The sequence below is a fragment of the Corvus brachyrhynchos genome, unplaced genomic scaffold (genome assembly GCF_000691975.1).
Source record: "Corvus brachyrhynchos isolate BGI_N302 unplaced genomic scaffold, ASM69197v1 scaffold43, whole genome shotgun sequence".
NCBI lineage: Eukaryota > Metazoa > Chordata > Aves > Passeriformes > Corvidae > Corvus > Corvus brachyrhynchos.
This window is the reverse complement of record NW_008237353.1, coordinates 5,569,336-5,590,826: the sequence shown is the minus strand read 5'-3', so window position 1 is coordinate 5,590,826 and position 21,491 is coordinate 5,569,336. Positions and strand designations below refer to the sequence as shown.

At 38.4% G+C, this 21,491-nt stretch overlaps 1 protein-coding gene across 1 annotated transcript in view; it reads left to right on the top strand.

Annotated features, from left to right (window-relative positions):
• DCDC2 (doublecortin domain containing 2) overlaps positions 1-21,491 on the top strand; it is a 55,985-nt gene that overhangs the window by 14,142 nt on the left and 20,352 nt on the right. The window contains exons 3-7 of the mRNA XM_008630913.2: positions 4,948-5,024; positions 5,116-5,247; positions 10,146-10,289; positions 11,104-11,158; positions 12,632-12,827. Of these exons, the coding sequence (XP_008629135.1) occupies positions 4,948-5,024; positions 5,116-5,247; positions 10,146-10,289; positions 11,104-11,158; positions 12,632-12,827 (604 nt within the window). The remainder of the gene's footprint in view (positions 1-4,947; positions 5,025-5,115; positions 5,248-10,145; positions 10,290-11,103; positions 11,159-12,631; positions 12,828-21,491) is intronic.

The following is a 21,491-nucleotide window of genomic DNA, read 5'->3' as shown; positions in this document are numbered from 1 at the left end:
ACTCTATGAACAGAACAGTCAGATTAATGAGAAGAAAGGTGTATAGTACGGAAGTGGTGGGTTTTTTCTTACTTCTTTTCCTTTTTAATCGCAGTGTAGTCTTTAATCACAGTGTAATCTTTATAAAACATGGCTTCAGAACAGGCTTATGCTGAATTTTTCAGTATTGTACTTATTGTACTCAGAGAGCTTAATATAACATGCTGTAGCCAGAACATACATTGGGTGTCTGTGAGAGTTCTCTCTTATGCATCATGGAATTCTGCATTATGCTCTGTAGCTTTATACTTGCATATACTTGCAGACTTGCCAGCTTCAAAATTAAAGGTGGTGTACATCTCATTTGCAGCACCCCTGGTGCAGGCACTTTCCTCCATCTGTTTGGTTTTGTTGGTTTTCAATTTTGCTAATAAAATGTATATTTTCTCCTTTCCTCTCTCTCATTTGCAGACCAGAGTGTTCCTGGTCTGCATGAACACAGAGTTTATCTTTCTTTTGGCCCCTGAACCAGACCAGGTGTAAAACATCTTCAAGAGGCAAGTTGTCCCAATGACATTAGTTATCTCTCCTCTTCTAGACAAACATTAGCCTAAGCCTCTGTCAAAGAGCAAGTGGACACGAAAAAAAAGATGTAGTACTCTTGTCCCTGCTGTTCATGTCAGGTGTGCCAAAAGACTTTCCAGAATTTTGTGCCACCAAGGTTCAGCATATTAAAAGCTCCTAGAAACAGATCTTGTAAATGCTAAATTACTTAATGGAATAATAGAATCTCTTAGGTCAAAAGGCACCTTACAGATCACCTGGTTCCAGCCCCCCCTGCCATGGGCAGGGACACCTTTCACTAGACCAGGTTGCTCAGGGCTCCATCCAGCCTGGCCTTGAGCACTTCCAGGGATGGGGCATCCACAGCTTCTATGGACAACCTTGTTCCAGTGCCTCACCACCCTTAACAGTCTAAAATTTCTTCCTAATGTCTAATCTAAACCTACCCTCTTCCAGTTTGAATCCATTCCCCCTTGTCACTACATGCTCTTGTAAAAAGTCCCTCTCCATCTGCGTTGTGGGCTCCCATCAGGTACTGTAAGGCTGTAATGAGGTTACCCAAAAGCTTTCTCTTCTCCAGGCTGAACAATCCCAAATTCTCATGGTCATCTTAGTATTCTCATGCACTGATTTTTGAAATGTCACTTTATCAAATGTATTAGTGTACTAACATTCTTTTCATTTTTTTAATACAGAAGGTACATTGATTTAAACAGGCTTAGATAAACAATGCAAGTTTATATTTTGTTCTGGTTTAGGCCATTTTTAGGTAGAACAGACAAATATTTAATCTTTGCCCAAGCTGGTCCCATGTTATAATCCCCTGCAGTTTGCTTGTTTAATAGCAGGCCTCACTTGTAAGGCCACAGAAGGCTGCCAGAAATGTTAATGACCCTCAGAGAGCAACCTAAAAGACAAACTTGCAAGTTGATGCCTCAGTATCTATTACTGGCAGAAATACAATCCTTCAAATAATAAATGAGCTTTTAACATCTGTCAGATTATTGTTTTCTCAGGATTCTTGTGACTGGGCTATGTGCAATCACTTGATGGCCTTCTGAGGCGCGTACACCAAAATTAATGGTTTCATCACCCTTCAGGACCAACTAAGTAGTGAGGCACACCTGGGGCTGTCCTAAAGGGCTCCTTTATGCCTAGTGAATGCTTTCTAGCTGTTCCAGTAATGTGGAGCATTGGAACCTGAGTGTTGCAGGCTGCATCAGAGAACTTAGTTTGAGGGACTATTTGGAGAGACTGTGGGAGAGCTTGACCGGCATAAGTGAGCATCAGGAATAGACGTGGAATCAACTTTTAGAAAAAGTGATTTATAACTTTACTATTTATGTATTGGATATTTTATAGGGGATTATCCTGGCAACCTACCAGCTACAAAGAAAGGTGTAAGGGCATCCAAGGTTCAGTAACTCCCATTTTGTGTGCAACCTATATTTGGAGCCTGGACATTAGGACCTGATGCTATGGAAGTAGATCAGTATTGTTTTAGCCTTCAGTAGCATACCCTTTAGAAAATTGCTTTTTTTTTCTGTATTCTGAAGCTCTTTATTAGATTGCTTATGCTGAGAAAATAACCCTTTAATGGCTGACAGCAGCAAAAGAAATGTTTTCAGATGTTGTAGTTTAAGGTGTATTTTCTTTCTTTTCCAGTAAATTTTCATTTCAAATTTTGGTGACATAAATGACCAGTTTTGCTCTGAAGAATATGCTTTAAATGTTTCTGCAAGAATGGCTGTGCTGGTTTGGACAAATTTGGAGGAAAATATCCCCTGAGAGAAGGCAGGTTACAACCATCCCTCCCCCCACCAGGTTCAGGAAAAAAGAAATTTTCCTTGGGGGAAAGTGAAAGAGATAAAAACTATTTATTTAAAAAACACACTGGAAAAGGATAATAATGCTAAATAATGAAACCTCTCACTGTGGAGAGAAACCTGGGGAAATTTCAGAGTCCTTCCGTAGGTGTAATCTCTCTCCTCGTTGGAGCTGAGTTGTGAGCCCACCTCCAGGGCCTTGGTGGAAAATTCTCCTGGTGTGTTCTGATGTTGAAACAGTCCAGAAGAGAAGAAGGGAAAAACTGAAGTCCCAGGAAAACAAAGTTCAACTCTTCGTCTCTCTCCGGAGAAGAGGAGCCGAAAGCTGGCAGAAGAGCAAGCCGGGTGCTTCCTCTGCTCTTGCTGCTGCAGAAGCAGAGGAGTCTGTGTATCTGTGTCCTTGAACAACTGCTTTGAAAAGTTCACTCGGTTTTTCCCTCTCTCCCCTCTCAGGCTCAGTTTAAAGGCACAGAAAGGCATAAAGTTAATTTCTGGGCATAGAACAGCGATAGCAGGTACACATCATAAAGTCACCCCAAGACAATGGCTGAGCTCCTAAGTTATTTGGCAGTTCTCAAAAAAATGTCTTTGCCTCCCCTAATGAGCTGTATGATAAAAACCTCTTACTCTCTTTCCACTACTCTGTAGTACTACTCTGTAGTAGTAGGTGTGAATCTTCCACCTGATTGAGATCACACTGGAATTAACAGCAAGACTGTGAACTGCAGTTACCTTAGGCATTAGTGCATATCTTATGTACAGTCTAGTACAAAATTTCTCTTGGTATGAGGCCAAGACAAACATGCATCTAGAAAATAGATCTCAAGGAGTAAATGCGCTGCCTAGTGAATTGCTTGCGTAAAGGGAAGGTCCCCAGCCATTCCAGGAGTCTGCTTCCTAGTCTGGTCTGCAAGCAGTGCTGGCATGATGCTGCACTAACATCTTCCTTGCTGTCTCTCCTGTTGTAGATGTCTCTGGACAAAATATCCCTTTGCACTGAGCTTCAAATCACTGTGCCCTTCTGGTGCTGATTGCTTCTGTTTAGTCTTTTTAGTGTTTGTAGCTGTGCAAAGGCTAATTCTGCATTTCTCCATCCATGACCAGTGTGGGCTTTTCTGTCCTCTGAGTCTCTCAAAAAACAGATGTTTGAGAGGGCTACACAGCTCACAAAGATCTTTGAAAAACAAGAAGTTGAAGTTAGTTGAATTCAGAATAAATGTGCTTCTTCTTTAGCAGACATTGAAAACAGATTTTGTTCTACAGATTTACCTGTTGTTGTGTTTTACTTGAAGTGATTGTACACTAAGGAGTGCCAGTATTGCTTTTGTTTTGTTGGTTCCTTTTCTCCCAGGTTTGCTCTCTTACCTCCAGAATTTATGTGCTTGGCATAGAATTTGCAGTGTGGAGCTCTTTGAGTTGTGTGGAAAGTTAGATTTGATTATTTTAATAATAATTTTTAGCCTGTTTGGAATATGTAATAGGTTGAGCTCCTCTCTTTTCAGTGTATGCAACAGAAAGATCTGGACAGCATTCCAGTTGTTACTAAATGAATTTATGTGAAAATTCAAGCAAAGACTAAAAGCACTGGAGTTCAGACCATTTCCCACAAATTAAATGAAAAGTACTGGTTAAGTTAGCACAAAGTGTGATAGAACTGCAACACATCATGTCATTAGACACTGTCATTTACATAGTGACTGGAAAATTGCCAGTTTTAATAAACTTTGTATATCTGTTTGGAAGCATGTCTCTCTGCATACCGGCTGCTTAATCCTTTAAGCTTTTATGGTATTTTTTTTTAGAAATGTAGCCAACTTGTTAATGCATGTACTATAACTCTTGAATGTTTGTTTGGGTTTAACACCTTATTTTGATTTGCTAATGATGAAGAATTAAAAAAATCTTCCTAATGATTTTGGAGTTTGTGTTTATCCTTTTTTTTTTTTTTAACTTTCTGTTCATTATAATGACCTTAATGTTGATCTCAGTGCAGTGTGTGTTCAAAAGGGTACCGTGACTAATGCTGGGAATTAAGTAGCCTGTGTACTATCCTGAGGGCTAAAAATCTGTGGTTCACCTTACTTTTGAGTCATTGCCCTAAAATGAGCAGAGTGTTCAGGAACCTTTCTAAATTGCTGGTGGATTTGGATGTAAAGACCTGGACAAGACCAAAACTAGTTATTATAGTAGCAGAGAGATCTAGCAACGACATTTATTGTTAAAAAAAGAAGATTGTTTAACTGCCTGCACCATGGTTATAAGTAATAAAAACTAAGAGAGCAAGAACAGCATTTGGGAGTTTGTGTGTGTAGGACAGCCAAAGATGTCCATACAATTCTGCCTTCTCAGGGCAAACCATATGTTGTCCCATGGTGCACTGTGGTATACTGTGCTGTGGTTGTTATTCATCACACACGTAAACCTGCAGCACTAATTATGTGTGCTATGTAGAAGGTGAAGCTGGAATGGAATAAAATGCATGCTTTAAAGGCATGCTGTCCTACTTGCTGATGGTGGTCAGGGTAAGTTTTTTCCAAATGTGAAGACTGCGTCATTTCTAATTCTTTTGTTCTTGCAGGTCAAGCCAGTTACTCACAGTAGGATCACCGTGTCAGCACGGTTTCGAAAGCCTCTCCAGGAGCCCTACACTATTTTGTAAGTAGAATTTTCACTTAGTGGTGTGTTCACTTCAGGTGAGCTTTGTTTAAAGTGCTCCTCCAAGTTATTTTACTTTGTTTTATTTCAGCCTGGTTGCTAATGGAGATGTTATTAGCCCTGCAGTGCGCCTCCTCATTCCCAGGAAAACACTGAATCACTGGGATCATATTCTTGAAATGGTTACAGGAAAAGTAACCCTCAGAAGTGGAGCTGTTCACAGGTATCAGGAAGCTGAATATTTGCAAGATACATTTGGTATGCCTAGATATGTTTCTAAAGCTCCATAGGTAGATATAATGGATCATTCCTATTTTATGGGAAGTTCCACTGTAAGAAAATTAAAATATGTCAAAAAACTACAAAGTGGAAATACGTTGACTCCAAATAATTTCAGGTTTCATTTCAACTGCTATTTAAAAAGAATAACCTCAATTTGCTTAAACTGTTATTTTAAAATTAATATTAATTAATTAATTAGTTATCAGGCCTGTAATAATACAATAATAATGCAATATACTTAGTGCTAATAATTAAGTTACATGTCATAATAAAATAAATGAGTGTGGTAAAGTTGGTGAAGATGTTTGGAACGTGAGATACATGTGATGTGTGTTACTTTTTAATTTTGATAATTCTTTAAATTCATTGGGGCAAGCAATTTCAAGGAAAATACTATAGATTCTTTAGAGTTTGTATACCTGGGCTAAGACTAGGATGTGCTTAATATTCAGCCCTTAGCCTCCTAATAAAAGCCAAGGCCAAAATTGTTTTTGGGGTTTTCCAGTTCCAGTGTTTCAGCTGGTCTGAGTTGTTGTGGTATCCGAGGAATAGGAAGTGACCTCTTGGATAGGTAGGTTTCAGTCCCTTAAGGCTTTTGCAATGTAAAATCAGTTACCTAAATTGGTATGTGGTAGTTGTTACAAGTTTTAGAGCAAAATGATAGATGTGATGTCCATGAGAAACTGTGCAATGTAAGTGGGCTGTCAAGGTGTGCAAGCAAATTACCAACATTCCAGTGTTGCCCCATGCAGAGCACATTACAGAAATCTCTTCATCAGGTGGGAAAGGGCCTTTTGTGGAAAACCATTCTTCACAGCCTAGGCAATGTCTGAGGCTAAGCTTGCAAAATCTTTCTCAAACCAGTGAACATAAGGTAGTCTTTTAGTTCTGATTGCTTTCTCTGAGCGGATACAGGTGAGAGAAGATTAAGGTAATGCTATCTGTTGATGATTAGCTGTCATCAAGTTTTTCCTCTCAGCTCTGCACTTACTTGCTTCTATTAGCTGGCTACTTAGGACTTTTACTTGCAGTAAAGTAAACCTACATGTGTTGAAGCTTTCTGGATCTGTTTCTCAGCTAGTGTAACTCAGAAGTGAACAAAGTGAGAAAAGACATTTACAACATACCAATTCTTTCTGCTCTCAGGTTGTTTAGCAATTTAAAAATGTTTCACATTTTATTCTCATTACTTGGTGCTACTCTGGTGAAATTGAATGTTGTACATGAAAGCATTCAATAGATAACTAAGATACCTTTTGAGAAGTTCCTTTCAGTGCTCCCCTTTAATCCTTCAAAAATAAGATAATGTACATGACATTTTTAATTATTTAATGTTTTCCCCTTGCTGGTTTTCTATTAACTCAGTTTTCATTTTCTTTTCCTTAAAATACTAGAAATACATATTAAATCTGTTAGTAAAGTCATCATTGTTCTCTGGTAAGTTACACATTACTTTCTGGGGTTTACTGAAACTATGTTAGCATTAGGGGAGATCTGGTAAGACCACTGATGCTGGGAAGATATAATTTCTCATTAAAGAAGGAGAAGTGGACTTACAAGAGCCTGCGTTATGTACCTGGCAGTTTTTTCTTTTCCATGTTATTAAAAGACTTTAAAAAGCTAAAGTCTTAGAGTTTCACATGGGGCTTTTTAAAAAAGAAATTATTGATCACCCTGATCAGCATAGGGATGTAAGCAAGAAATATGAGAGAGGAGATGATGAGAAAGCAGCTTTTCTGCTTGCCAAATTGCTGATGGGGATGGGGTGCAGCAGCCCGATGGGCAGGTACTGGGTGCATCAGCAGCTGGAAATTTGGGGATATTGTCCCAGAAGTTGTGTCTTTGCTCTCTCCCTTGTCAGCCTGTACGCTTGCTTTGTTTTGGCTGTCACTTTTTAGCTTGGATTCAGGAGGGAAAATGGAAATCCATTGACATCTCACAAGGCAGACCTAGGTCAGCCTCAGAAGAAGTGACCACAAGGACATTTTTGTTACATGATACAAGCCAGAGAGAACCCAGCTGGTCTGTGAATGGTTGTGGACAAGTGGGTGGGTAAAAATTGTGGCTTCAAAATTCAGAAATTGTAAAAAAGTAGCTTCAGAAATTAGAATCACAAAACTTGTGTATGCTTGTTATTTGTTTGAAGATCCATTTTTAAAAAATGTATTTTTGATTTCACTTTCATTTTCAGAGACTGATTATGTTTGATTTCACTATTGTGATTATTATTTTCAGGGTGAAAAATACAATTAGAGATTGCCAGCTGATCTGTAACATTTTTGTGAGTTACGTTAAACAAACAACTTCTGTGCTTTAAATATAACATTAAAACACAAGCAAAATGAAAGATCGGGAACAAAAAAACCCAGTCATTTTGTATGTACCCCTCTACAAATACATAAACAATTCTTAAACTGTGGTACACTGATTTGCTGTTTTTTCCCCCAAGTTCCCAAAGCAAAGTGCAATCTAGCAGAACACAGTGAGATTAATTCAGAAATAGGCTGCCTGCTGATTTTCCGATAGCTTGTTTTATTTTCACTGTTTGTGTGTAACTGATGTTGACTCTGTGGTAGTGAAACATAAATTGCTCTTTGAATTGCTGGCATGCCTGTGGAGTGTTTGCACTATGGAGTAAATTTGAGTAATACAAACGGAGTGCTCCAGAGTTAGCATACCTCTTCTCAAGGAAGCAGCAATGTGATCTAGATTTTAAAAAAGCTGCAATTTCACCTTTCAAAATTTTCAGTCTTTGCACTTAAAAATGTGTTGCCCTGTGGCAGGAGACACAGAAAATTAGGGTACTTTTATGAGGGTAATACAAGAAAGATGTGGACACGCTGGAACAAGTGCAGCAAAGGGCCACGGAGAGGAAGGGCTTGAAGATAACTTGGCGTATGAGGAGGGCTGGGACTCTGCAGCCTGAGGAACAAAAGGCTCAGGGGGATCTTTTAAATGTGTGGATCTTTTAAATCTTGAGGTTCATAGGGTGTCTTAGGGAGAAGTTTAGTCCACACACCCCATTCCTCTGTAGGATTCATGAGGAATTGTTAAAGATCTGAAGAGACGTTTTTTAGTATTGGCCAATTGTCTACTGGTAAACTGACCAAGCAGGTTGAAAATGGCTTTTCTGGACTTGAGTAAGTCAAACAAATGGTATCCAAGCCTGAGGCATTGGCTAAGGTTACCCAAACATTGGTTTTTGGTTGACTCACAGGCAGGATCATGTTACTTAAGGCAAATAATGAAATAATAAGGCACAAGTATGATACCTGATTTAGTTTCATGTTTTTCTTTGGTTTCTTTTCTCAGTCTCGTTTTGAGGCCAGCCAATCGTAATGCACAAAAGTTGTTTCCTTAGCATTCATACATACCTGGTGGGAATGGGTGAAGAAGACAGAGCCAGGCTCTTCTCAGTGGTGCACAGTGATAGGACAAAAGGCAATGGGCACAAAATGAAATACAGGAAATTTCACTTTAACAGAAGAAAAAGGAAATTTGCAGTAATGGTCAGCAAATAGGGGAACATGTTGCCCAGAGAGGCAGTGGAGTCTCCATCCTTGCAGGTGTTCAAAACATACCTGGAGACAGTCCTGCTCTAGTTGCTCTTGCTCTGCAAGGCATGATTGAACTAGGTGGTCTCCAGAGGTCTTGTTCCACCTCAGATATTCTGCGATTCCTGGTTCAGTAAAGTGCATGATTTTCTTCTGTTTATTCAGGGTTATGCCACCATATGTATCAATTTTAAAAGCTCTTTCTCTATTAAACTGAAAATTTTTGCATGTTATAAGTCAAGGGTGTACTCAAGGTAGCCTCTTGATATTCTTCCCCAAATGTTCATTGTATAGTTGTGTATATATTTTCACATCTTCTTTCATTGTGTTGAAATTTATGACTGTAAACTTACACATATAATAGCTCCTGTAGAACACTTCTAGAAAGTCAGTTAAGTTAGCCATTCAACATTCCTGCATTTAAGACTTAAATGAAAGTTGTTATTGTTGACTTTTAAAATAAATATAAATATTGTTGAGTTTTGGACTATACTTTGTAGGAAAGAGCTAATTTATTCTTGAATGTTCCCTCCTTACTCACTGTTTTGACCATGCTAAAATAAAACCACAAACTTGACAAGGAAGTAAGTTCCACCCACCAGTCCCTGATGCATTTATTTCTTCTCAAACAGAAGTCATTGTGGTAAGAATCTACCTGGTGTAATAGACATATTTATTACTGATAGGTGCCCAAGATACATGGCTTCTTGTTTTGATGTAGTACTGTATTTCCTGTTACTCCCACTAGGTTCCAACCTTCTGATATATACAATATAACAATATAAATGCAATATTTTTGGCATGGTCTGTGTTAGGTGCACAGGTCCTGGGCTTTCAGTCGTGAATGCTTTGTTCTTCCCAGGTTACTGCATAGTTTCTGGAGCACAAATGGAAGGTGGAACTTGGTAGGAGAGGGGGTCAGGAACTCATGGAATAGATCCCTTCCAAGGTATCAGGGGAAAGGTATTGAAGACCTTAGAAGTATAAAGTAATTTATTTATTTTTTTAGAAATTATAAGAGTATTTCATCTATTATAGCACTTCATACTTCATTAGTTTTGTATAAACTGTGATTTAAGTAAGGTTTTGGTTTTTTTGGTTGGTTGGGCTTTTTTTTTAGATGTAGTTACTGATCATTGCATGGCATCTACTCTACTTTATTGGGTTTCATAACTGGAAACTAAACATAGATTTAGTGAGTTTAGATTAACATGGCTTTCAATGCTCTTAATACACCTAACTGAATGTTAAGGTTTATTATATTAAGCATTTTCATATTTTTCAGACTTTACACTGTAGATGGAAAACTTGTTCAGGATGGGTCAGACTTGGAGAATGGGCAAATTTATGTTGCAGTGGGTAGAGAGAAGTTTAAGAAGTTGCCGTATGGTGATCTGCTGTCCAAATCTACAATGAGAAGGCCACAGGGGTAAGTTCTAAAGGTGTGCGATACATTTCTCCTGTGTTTGTGTGTGTCAATTTGTTTACAAAGTGCCACCAGTAAAGTATGAAATTATTATTCCGAGAACAATGCATAGGTTATGGATGCAAAACCTTATTTGCAGCTTCTGAGAAAGTTGAGATAAGAATAAAAAAAGCAAAAATGGAAATTCAGAAGACCAATTCATCTCATAAGCATTCCCTTGATCATGTATCACAAAATTAGTGTCAGAGAAAACTTAATCCAAGTCAAAGTAATCCTATTTTTTTTCTTAGGGTACAAATGTGTACGGCTGAATGAGATTGGGTGTAGCTACAGCAGTTTAGGTATACTCTTGCTTAGTAATGTTTTGTGAAACATGTACTCCCTTAAGTTCATTTTATATTTGGGTCTGGTTTTTTGTAGGCTAGAAAAATCACATAATAGAGTCCTAAACTGGGTGTCTGTATGGAGAAACTTTTGCTTTTTGTACCTTTGGAAAACATGAAACCATTTCATTGAAATAAATGGAAAGAAATTGTAAGGAGCATTCACACAGTAATTCATTGGATACTGCTCTACAAGTTTTTGGTATTTAGAGAATGCATTGTGAGCTAATGCACTTGTTTGAATAAGTTAATGATTATGCATTTAAACATAGTCCAGTAAACAGAATGAGTGATGCTTAGTGAAAACACGCAGTGAAAAAAGCTATTACCTCTGTTGCCATAGCCATCTTGGTGTTATCTGCCTTGATTATAGATACATAGTGTCTGTGCTAGTGACAGTGTACACAATTCTAAGATACGGCTTATTTCTGCAGTTTCAAAACCTCAGTACTACCTCCGATTGTGGGATCTCGCAAGTCTAAAGGCAGTGTAAGTATCAAATTTCTAATTCAGCTGAATTCTGGCAGATGGAAAGTCCCTGTCCTTTGGGTTTCAATTAAATCTGAAGAGAAAAAATTCCACAGCCACCTGGTGGCATGCTTATTAAAGCTTGATGAATCTGGAGCTATTTGCAGTGCCAATTAGACAGAAGAAATCTGAGAAAATATTATTGTGATAAGGGCTGCTTGGTTTTTTATAAAAGCTTCCATAGCAAAGATCAGCTTCTGCTTGGGCTCTTTCCTATATACCTGTTTATATCTATTTGTATATTTATTTATTCAAGTTATACACCTAAAGGAAAAACACAGAACCTTTTACAAAACATTTTGCAGAAAATGGTGTTCCTGAATGCTGAGTCTGAAAAACGCCCTAAACCAGCTTGCAATCTGTTTTGTTCTAGGTAACCACTACATACAGAGCTTGATCCTTCACTGCTTTGTATCCTGTATAGCTATTTATATGTGTACAAAATGAGTCATAGAACCATTAAGGTTGGAAAAGATCTCCAAAGTCATCGAGTTCAATCTCTGACCTATCACCCCCATGTCAACTAACCATAGCACAAAGTGCCACGTCCAGTTGTTTCTTAAACACTTCCAGGAGTGGTGACTCTGCTTTGGTCAGCCTGTTCCAATGCTTAATCACCCTTTCAATGAAGTAATTCTTCCTCATGTCCAACCTGAACTACCCTGGCGTAGCTTGAGGCCATTTCCTCTTGTCCTGTTGCTTGTTGACTGGGAGAAGAGGCTAAGCCCAGCTTGCTACATGAAGAGTCCTCTGTGGATTTAGAACAGTGCCAAAACAGAATATAAGTACCTGTTTTCACCAGTTCTCCACAAGTGCAGTTTACTGTAAAAGTACAAGACAGCAGGGAGTCAGACTCAGTCTGTCTTTATAATTGTGGTAGTTGATCATGTCACTGACTGTTTACAAAACAAAACAAAAAAATGTCTCTGGAGCCTCCAAAGAGAAATAAGTGGTAAAATATACAAATTTCTGTTCCATTCTATTGAATGTGTTACTGCCCTATGAAGACTGTCATTCTCCTCCACCTTCTCTTGACACTTAGAATAATGCCCATGTCTCATTCACACAGACAGTGATTTATTAACAAATCATATTAACGTGTTACATCTTGTGACTGTCCACACATATGGATGAGAGATAGCTGCATATAATATGCATGCATGCATGGATTCATCTAGCCACTTTTAATTAAATGAAACATTATTTTCTTATAATAAATATGTGATTTTTCTCCTGGAAGCTGTTGAGAATTTAATCGGTAAGATCATACAGTAAGTTGATAGGATATACTTTTCTGGATAATTTAAGATATCACTTAAATGTACTGATTGAAAATTATTATTCTTCTTTAACACCTGATACCAGTCCTTAATGAAATTTTAAAAATAAGCTTTTTAATTTGCATCACTGATAATTATGTACTCTTCTTTTCAGGGAAATGATCGGCAATCTAAATCTACCATTGGATCCAGTGACCGAGGAGAAAACAATTCCTCACCTCAGCTTCCCAAAAGGAAAGACAAAAAAAGCCAGAATCCAGAGAATTCTGTGTCCAGACGACACTTTTCTAACCAGTCTACAAAAGTAAAACAGGCAGTAAAAGCTTCCACAGGAGTCCTTCAAGATAATGGTCAGTACTGAGACAAACACTGTTGTAGCATAGTGGCTTCGGGTCTTCAGTTAAACCAGTGGAATACTAGAATAACACGCTTGAATAGTTCCTGAATTGTCCATTTACTCTGGCTAGCTGGAATTGCCAAAGTTCTTTCTGCTTAGGAAATGCACCTGTGTGTAGCCACTACATTCCTGGCTTTATTTACAGAGCACAAGAGGCTGGTGTATGATTTTCAGTATACCTTGGAAGTTAAGCTAATATGGTTCTATCTCAATGCTTTTGGTAAAGGAAAATAAAAGATATATTTTGACCTTTTCCCCACTGTTCTGCCCTGCATAAATGTGAGGAAAAGGAGCTGATGTTCTCAAACTCAAACTCTCAAACCCTCGCTGTCCCTGAGGATTCCTGGTTACCTGCCTGGCTCTGTGTAACAAAATGACTAGACCCTGGGGGAAGAACACAGACAGAAACTCCAGTTAGCCGATAGCTGCTGAGACTAATCACACAGCAGAGGTGCTGGAGGCTCTTTCAGAATTTGCCCTGCTCTGTGCTGTGACAGTAGAGGCAGCAATTTGCAAATTTAGTCATAAACATCCTCTTTGAGAAATGGTTTTTCTTATCTTATAGTGTGATATTTCCCTTCCCCCCATTTTTTTTAAGAGCTAGAATATATATATATATGTATGTATAGCCATATTTGATAGATAGACATATCGAGGGACATATTTGTCTCTGTATTTAATGCTGTTGCTGCTCCACCTGCTGACAGAATTGGTTGGAAAGCCACTAAGTTTATTGAAGAAGTGACTAGTTGCTTCTCACTTCAGCTTTCCATGCTTTGTGAGTCTTGTGTAACTAGGAGAAGCTGTTCAAGGCAGCAGATTCTCTAGTTTGAGCTCAAGTGCATGTTCAGAGAAGCTCTTGGTTTCTTCTGTGATCCTCTGTTTTTCCTCCATACATTAACACCTGTTAATAAAAGTGGGAGTGGGCAGTTGTAGCCAGGTGCGGCTCAATCTTTTCTCCCAGGTAACAAGAGGATGAAAGGAAATGACCTCAAGTTGCACCAGGGGAGGCATAGATTAGGTATTAGGAAAAACTTGTTCTTGGAAAGGGCTGTAAAACATTGGAACAGGCTGTCCAGGGAGGTGGTGGAGTCACCGTCCCTGGAAATACTCTAAAAAGTATGATATGGCACTCAAGAACAAGGTTTAATGGTGAACGTGGTGGTGCTGGGTTGATAGTTAGACTTGATGATCTTAAAGGTCTTTTCCAACCTTAACTATTCCATGATTCTAACTCTTGGAAATTAAAGTCTTTTCACTCACTTCTGACCCTGTTTGGGAGCTCCACTGTAGTCAGAACTTTGGGAGCTTGTAGTGGAGTAGTTAAAAGAAAAGGTACTACACTGACTCCGAATGGTCACCTCCTACAAAGTTGTTGTCTTTTGTGCATTGTGTTCTGGTCACACCTCAAGATGGAGTGACCTGAGGCAGAGGCCAGGCAGGCTGTAGGAGCTGTGAGCCGTGCTGCAATGTGAGTATCCTCTTGCCCAGTCAACCCTCATTGTCAAAGACTGCCCTTGTCAGAAAGCCAGGGTTATACCTGCAGAAGTCAGCATTATGCCATGGTCCTTATCATTTATCTATCTCATATAGTACAGATGGTAACCTTTTATCCCATCCACACTCATGAGGTGTAAAGTAGCGTTTCAACTAACCATCAGAACGTTCCACCATCCTTTGCTTGGGGATAATAAGGTATATGAAAAATGTATTTGATAACCTCCTTTCTGGCCCAGTGCTGTACCATCACGCTGGTTAAGGGTGATCTGTTATCACTCTGTGTGTAATCTGGAACAGGAAGACTGGAAAACCAGTTACAGGGCCCTGAAATTTTTCTAGCAGGTGGGGGATTTGGGAGTTTTAATGTCAACTCTAATTTTTTTTTACCAAGGTTTTTGCCTTTCCCTTGAATTCTTTTAATTGTTGTTTTACCTGGCCATTTTGATACCATAAAGACAAGTTTTCTTTCCTTTATTTACTATCTAACATGCTTAGTTTATTTCATAGTTTTTTCTCTTTATTGCCATGCAGCCTTTAAGTATAATCTGCAAAACTGTAGTGTGCTTAGTATTAAAATAATGGAAGTGTGTTGAGAACAGAGCAAAGAATATTGGGGGGTTTTTACATTTTAAGCATTTTAAGTATTCATTACAAGTTAATGTGAATGCTGTGCTACAATTGTGGAACAAGAACATTTAATTTAGTTAAAAGGGAAGAAAGCCAACAGGAAAGAAAGTAAACTGGGAAACTGGACAAATCTTGTTGAAAACTAAAGAGCTGTTGTTTCATTTTTAACAAAAAAAGCTTCATTGAAATTAATGTTTAAAGATACTGAGCTATGGGTTTCAGAATACAAATAAGTGGGGATGGCTTCCTCTGGCAGCCAGACATTCTGTGTGCATACTTGTACTTATCCTGTGCCTGTATGCTTTGTTTACATGTCTGCTGAGGACCCATCATGCTTCCCTTTGGGTTTGGAAGGAGCTTATGCTGCTGGGTCAATATGTTGGGATCCAAAGGACAGGCAAAGGGTACATTCCCTCTTCTGGGGGCACTGCTTCACCTGTTGTTTTCAGTACTTCTTCATACACTGAAGACCTGCATTAACATCCAGTCCAAGTTGAAAGGGTGGAATACAGATTATGCAAGCTCTTCCCCTTCTCCTAATGTGTGTGCTTTTAGTGGTCTGAAAAGTCTCCCTGTCAGCAGAGAATCTCCCTTACTCTGTCCTGTTCCTTGTCTCTGGGTGAGATGGACCCCCACAGTGGCTGTGTGGCTAGTGGGGCTGCTGATGAAAATACCTTTAAAACTGGTAATCAGGTTGCTTTATTCTCTCAGCTGACAGTGAAATTAGAAATCTAGTTTAGACTGAGTGGTGAAGAATTGGGTGAAGTATGAAGTAGGTATGTAATTGCTGCCTTGCTGCCTTGAATTATGACATTTTCAGGTTCATTTTAGAGTGAGGAGTCTTATTCTGAAATGGAGATTTACTTTTGATGGAGAACTAGAAGCCAGCTCCTGGAGCACAGTGATAATGGTGGCTCCCAAGTACTGTTTTGATCAGTACAGCTCCACTGTCTATTCTGAAGGCTCAATGCAGTTCCTCAAATGGCTTTGCGGTTTTATTCCAAAATATTCCTTCAAATTCAAAGGCTTTGGATTGAGGAAGGGAAGCATTTATCATCATCTTAGGAATTTTATTTAATTTTAATTATTCTTTTATTTAATTTTTTCCTGATGGACAGTGAAAAAGACTTTCAGCATTTTAGTTGGCTGCACTTGGCTGTCACTGATAAGGAATTAATTAATTTTAATCTGAAACCAATAAACTGCACAGTGAGTTTACACATGCATATTTTAGTGTGTATGGAAATAGATAAAAAGGAAATATTCATACTAGAGAATGTATCCTGTATTCTTTGCTGTCCTTTTCCCTTCCAATTTAGCATTGTGTGGAATCTTCTCTTGAGTGCTAGACTGTTTGAAAGTGATTGTTTCCTGGGTCCTAACATCTGAAGAATTATGCACATAGTGTATTTAAGGCTTAACCTAATCTTCCCACTGAGTTTACTTGGGCTAGATGTGTATTTACTTTGAATTTATTTTTTTAATACACTGATAATTTCACCAGCATTTATGCCATTTATATTACAACTGATCCATGTCATAATCCTCTTAAATCAAGATGATTAAAGAATTTCTTAGAGTTGAAAGCTCTTTGTGGAAGATTTAAATTCACCACCTCTTAGGGCAAATCCAGTAGATTGTGAGCTGATGCTTTGGTGTTTGTGACCTGTAAGGCACACTATTAATGTTATGATTGGGCTCTCTCTGCGCTCGAAGGAGCCTTAATAACATTGAATATATTGCATGCAACGGTAATTGCAACTGGAAATGTGAGGTTTAGAGCTTAGTAACACCAAAGGTACATTTAATTATCAGCAACTTGAAGTTTTAAAAAGAAAGATGGCAAACCACCAAAAAACCCCAATCTATTAATTTTTTCATTTGTACCATATCTTGTAAAGAGTACATGTAGGAAGTTGATCAGGAAAGCAGCAATTCAGAAGAGTAGCAGAAAATTCTTGGAGGGGAGTACCCTCATTTAAAGCCTATTCCATTCAAATACAGTAGTTTAATCGTGGTCCCATGGCTTGCAAAGTAACTCCCTACATAAACTATAAAACAAGTTCTGGAGTTAATAGACTGTGAAGTTTGAATTTTTGCTGTGATTTGGAAAAGTCATAGAGTGGAGATGGGCTTAGCCACTCCACAGTTTTTCAAATCTATTTTTGAGTATTATGAGGTCTTAGAAGTTAGCAGTCATTTCAATTTCCTGGTTTTGTTACTGGCTAAAAAAAGGAAGAAAAAGACCAGCCCTTATTTATAGGGAGAGCTGCACAGAACCCCAGGTATTGCTGTCCTGCTCTGAATTGGTTTCAGTAAAATTATGGACTTGCCAAAGAGTACAAACCTGGGCTGCTGAGTATCCGCTCTGCATTATGAGCTAAAACTGTTGTCCGTGTTTTCCTGGCGACAACTTTTAAGATTAAAAACCCATCTGTCATTAAAACATAGACCATGTCACTTCTGTATTGTAAAAGCAGATAAAAAGGCTGCTGAAGAAAGAGAGAGCTTCTCATTTGCAGAGATTTTACTAGACCTGTTGGCTTGTTCCTCATAGGAGACAAATCTATAGCAAGAAATGAGAACCCTTTTTGCTCTCGGTGTGTATTGTTACAGTACTGAATCATGGTAGCCAGAGTGTTCTAATGCCAGTGGGGAACTAAGATGATGGTAAACCTTGCAGCCACTTTCTTACTTTCTTCAAACACACAATGAGTTTCTTTGGATTTGCTTTCAGGGAAGTGAATACTTTGCAAAATGTTAAATGGGGGGGAAAAAAATTATATATATATACACTTAACATCAGGAAAGCATGTTGCTTGATTCCCAGCAGGAGGGTGTAAAAGTGTAGTGATGCTCAGTTTGGAATGATGGGACCAGGGCAGACATTTCAGGGCTTTTGCATTTGTTTTGTGACAGTTTAGCCCCTAGCACAGCTGTACTCAAGAGAAGGCTGAGTTATGGAACAGGCATGGAATTAAAAAAGATGTGGCTGAATGAGAACTACTTTCTTAATTTCAAAATGCAAATAGTCTTAATGATCTGTTAATTTAAATCAATTAATAAATTGGATGCTTAGAAACATGGAGAGAAAATCAGATGAAGGACCAAAATAGGGAGAGGGAAGAAAAAGCCCTTGTATTATGACACTCAGTCCTTTGTTTTTGTAGTTGTTGATGTATAAAGATGACTGACTTATTGCAGCTTTTCCTTTGCTCCGGCATTACCGTATTTCCTATCAGTAAAGGAGAGTGCTGCATACAAGGACAACCTCTAGAGGTCATCAGATGTCAGCATTCTATAATGGCATCAAATTGTATTAGAAATACAAAATTTTCTGAAGAGAGGAAGCAATTGCTTAAAAGCTTGAGACTGTAACAGTATCAAGTGAAGAAAAAGATGTATTTTTTTAATATTCTCAACAGTTTCATATGTGTCTTGCTACCAGGTTATTTTCAATTACATTGCTTTTTGATGACAGGAGTCACAGCCATGAACACACATGCAAACCTATCACAAAGGCAGTGGCTTTTTGTTGGAAATGGGCCTTGTACAACAATGATACTTTTAAATTAAATAAACCCCAAAACAACCACACACAAAACCAGGAAATAAAGTTATGTTGTGCACAGGCGTAAACAGATGTCCTCCCTATTCATCAGAGCAAACTATTCAATTTTATGAGCCACTTTTTTCTTTTTATATTTTGTTTTAAATTTTACTTACTGGTTTTATGAGGCAGCCTCTGTTGTAAGTCACATTAATTTTTTTTATAGTCACATTGACTTCCTTCCTTACATACAGGGCTTGCAGTTACTAAATGCCTCTGATTTCCACAAAATATTCAGGGCAGACTATTATTACAATGACTTTTAAAATTTCTACTACTAAACTTCAATCAGTTTAAATTTTGAAATGCATTAATATCTCTAAAATTTTGTAATTTTCACTGCAATAAATGTTTTACAGTTAATGTTGTTTAAGAAAGGAGCTTATATAAAAGCCATTTATTCCCGTGCTTAATTATTTAAAAAGTACGGATTTCTTATGAGTTAGTTTAATATATAACTTAATTAGTATTTAATAAAGTCATATAACCTTGTTTATCAAAGTGTAGAAAAAGAATTCCAGCTGAAATACTGAATGGCATCAAACAGAAAATGATCTTTGCATTTTAGCCAGGGCTTGCTTGATTTTACATGCACCAATTCGTGGTTTGTTTTTCTACATACTGAACTGAATGCACAATACATTGAACACTTCTGGGTTGAGACAACTAGTAAAATGTGACCAGTGAAATGTTGCTAGATAGAATTTTTTGGGCATTTATAAATTTGCTCTTGCTGGTAACTACTCTGTTCTGTGCCTATCAGGAGATTAAGTAGTATAAAAGATCTTGAAAATAGCTGGAAAATTCTCCTGAATGGGCAGCGGAATCCCTTTCACACAAATGAATTCTCAGGGACTGCAAAGCCAGCAAGAGCTGGCATGGGTAAGGGCCAGGACAGAGTAGGTAACTCTCAAAATGAAGATCTTTGACTTCTAAGAGTCATTGTGCAAGTCATTAGGCAGTCTTAACATTGTCATAAATTGAATTGGTTTTATTTGTCCGTTTTCAACAAAGTCACAGAGCTGAAAAGCTCTGCAATAATACAGAACCACCTTCTATCTTTGGTGAAAGCAGCTGAGTACCGAGCTGCTTGCTTTATGAGGTAGACCTTGGCCAAGTACAAAATCAGAAACCTCACCCGCTGTTTTCCAGTCATTATCCTTTCTGAGGTTCTGATCCAAACCTGACCACACTGCCTTTCTCTTACCCATAGCCCTGGACCTGATTGCTAAAGACGAAGTGTTCTGGTACTGCTCATGTAATTTCACTGCCTTTTTAAGCTGAAAATTTCTCTTGTTCTTACTATTTGTGTGGTTCTATTGCTCCTAGCTGTAGAGGTTGGCCATGAAGTAGGTGCCAGTGTTTCAACAACTGTATCATTTGAATTTACTTGGGACAGGTTGAGTTTTGGGGCAGGCTTTTTTGAGGCACTAGTTACCTCTCCTTGGTAGGGCTGTTACCAGGCTACAAATGTTCCCTTTCCTGGTAATCCTGACAAGGCTTCAGGGAATTCAGAGCTTTAAGCCATCTGGATCCCTCAGAGGTTTCATCACTCTTTCTCTCTGTGGGATTATGGAGCTGGAGAAGAGGTGTGATAGAGCACAACTGTTGAAGAAACTCCATAGGAAAGCACTTATGGTTGTAGTTTTCATTCATACCTTCAGCCTGAAACCAAAAAATTCTATAAGAATTCTTTCCCCTTTCCAGAGCCTTAATAAGTATTGTTTGTTGGAGGAATAAATATGAGCAAGAAATCAGTAAAAATACTTGCCTGAAAACAATGAGCATTTTTTCATTGCTGTTTTTTTGCTGTACTTCTGTATGTGTGGTAACATCAGAACATAGACATTCAAATGCTGGTAGGTAGTAGTAGAACAGCATTCCTCTTTGAAGGTTTTCCTGAAGGAAGATTCCTTTAGGAAGCTTAAATTGGCTTGGGTACCTGCTGACTTGTTTTTTTTTCCCCTCTCATTCTTTCAAGCTTCTACTCTTCCACCCCCTAAAAGCCATTTTTATGCCTTCCAGTCAGTGTGTTGGACCCCATTGCTTTCCTTTTTTTCACCAGTACTTCCTCATCTTTCTATTTGCTCTTATACAGTTCCTCATTCCACACATTTTTTCTAACATCACTGTGCCCTTATCATCCCTCAGTGTCTATATCCTCCAGCCTCTGCATATTCTCTCTCTCCAGCTGGCTGCTCCTTTCAAATGATCTGTTCTTTGGCCTTCTGCAGGTTCTTCTTCCCCCTTTCCACCTAAATTGCTGAGCATGACCCTACTTTAAAATAATCAGAAATAACAGGAGCTTCCCAGGAGTTTAGGTTACCTAACTTCTCTCTGTTTAGGATATGAAAAATAGTGCTGATTTTTGGCTCAAGGTAGTCTATTGTCACGCAGTGTCTGGCAAAACTTGAAAAATTCCAGTATCTTCTTTTTGTCTGGACACCATGGAAAAATATCCTCACAGAAGATGAGGAAACTTCCAATAATATTTTGCTTGGCCTCTTGACAGAAGCTGCACTTGCTGTGGCATGAAGAACAGAGGACCTAACTGAAATAAATCCTCTGTTTATACTTATCAGTAAAGCTGCAGGGAGACACATCTTCCTTTCTTACCCCCTTTTAGAGCTTTTCTGCCCCAGTGTTGCCATGGCCCTGTCTGTGGTCAGTTTTCAGGTAGCCTGAGGCACAAGAAAGTCAGAGTTGGCTCATAAAAGAGGAGCATGTTTAATCTATAAATTTGTATGAACTGTTTGGAGTAGTCATAAGTTCCATTTAATGGAAGTGCTGGGTCTTTTCATCAAGGTACACCACATATTTCTGCTTCAGTAGAGATTGCAATATAAGCCCATAACAATACAGGATGAAGACTTGAAAAAA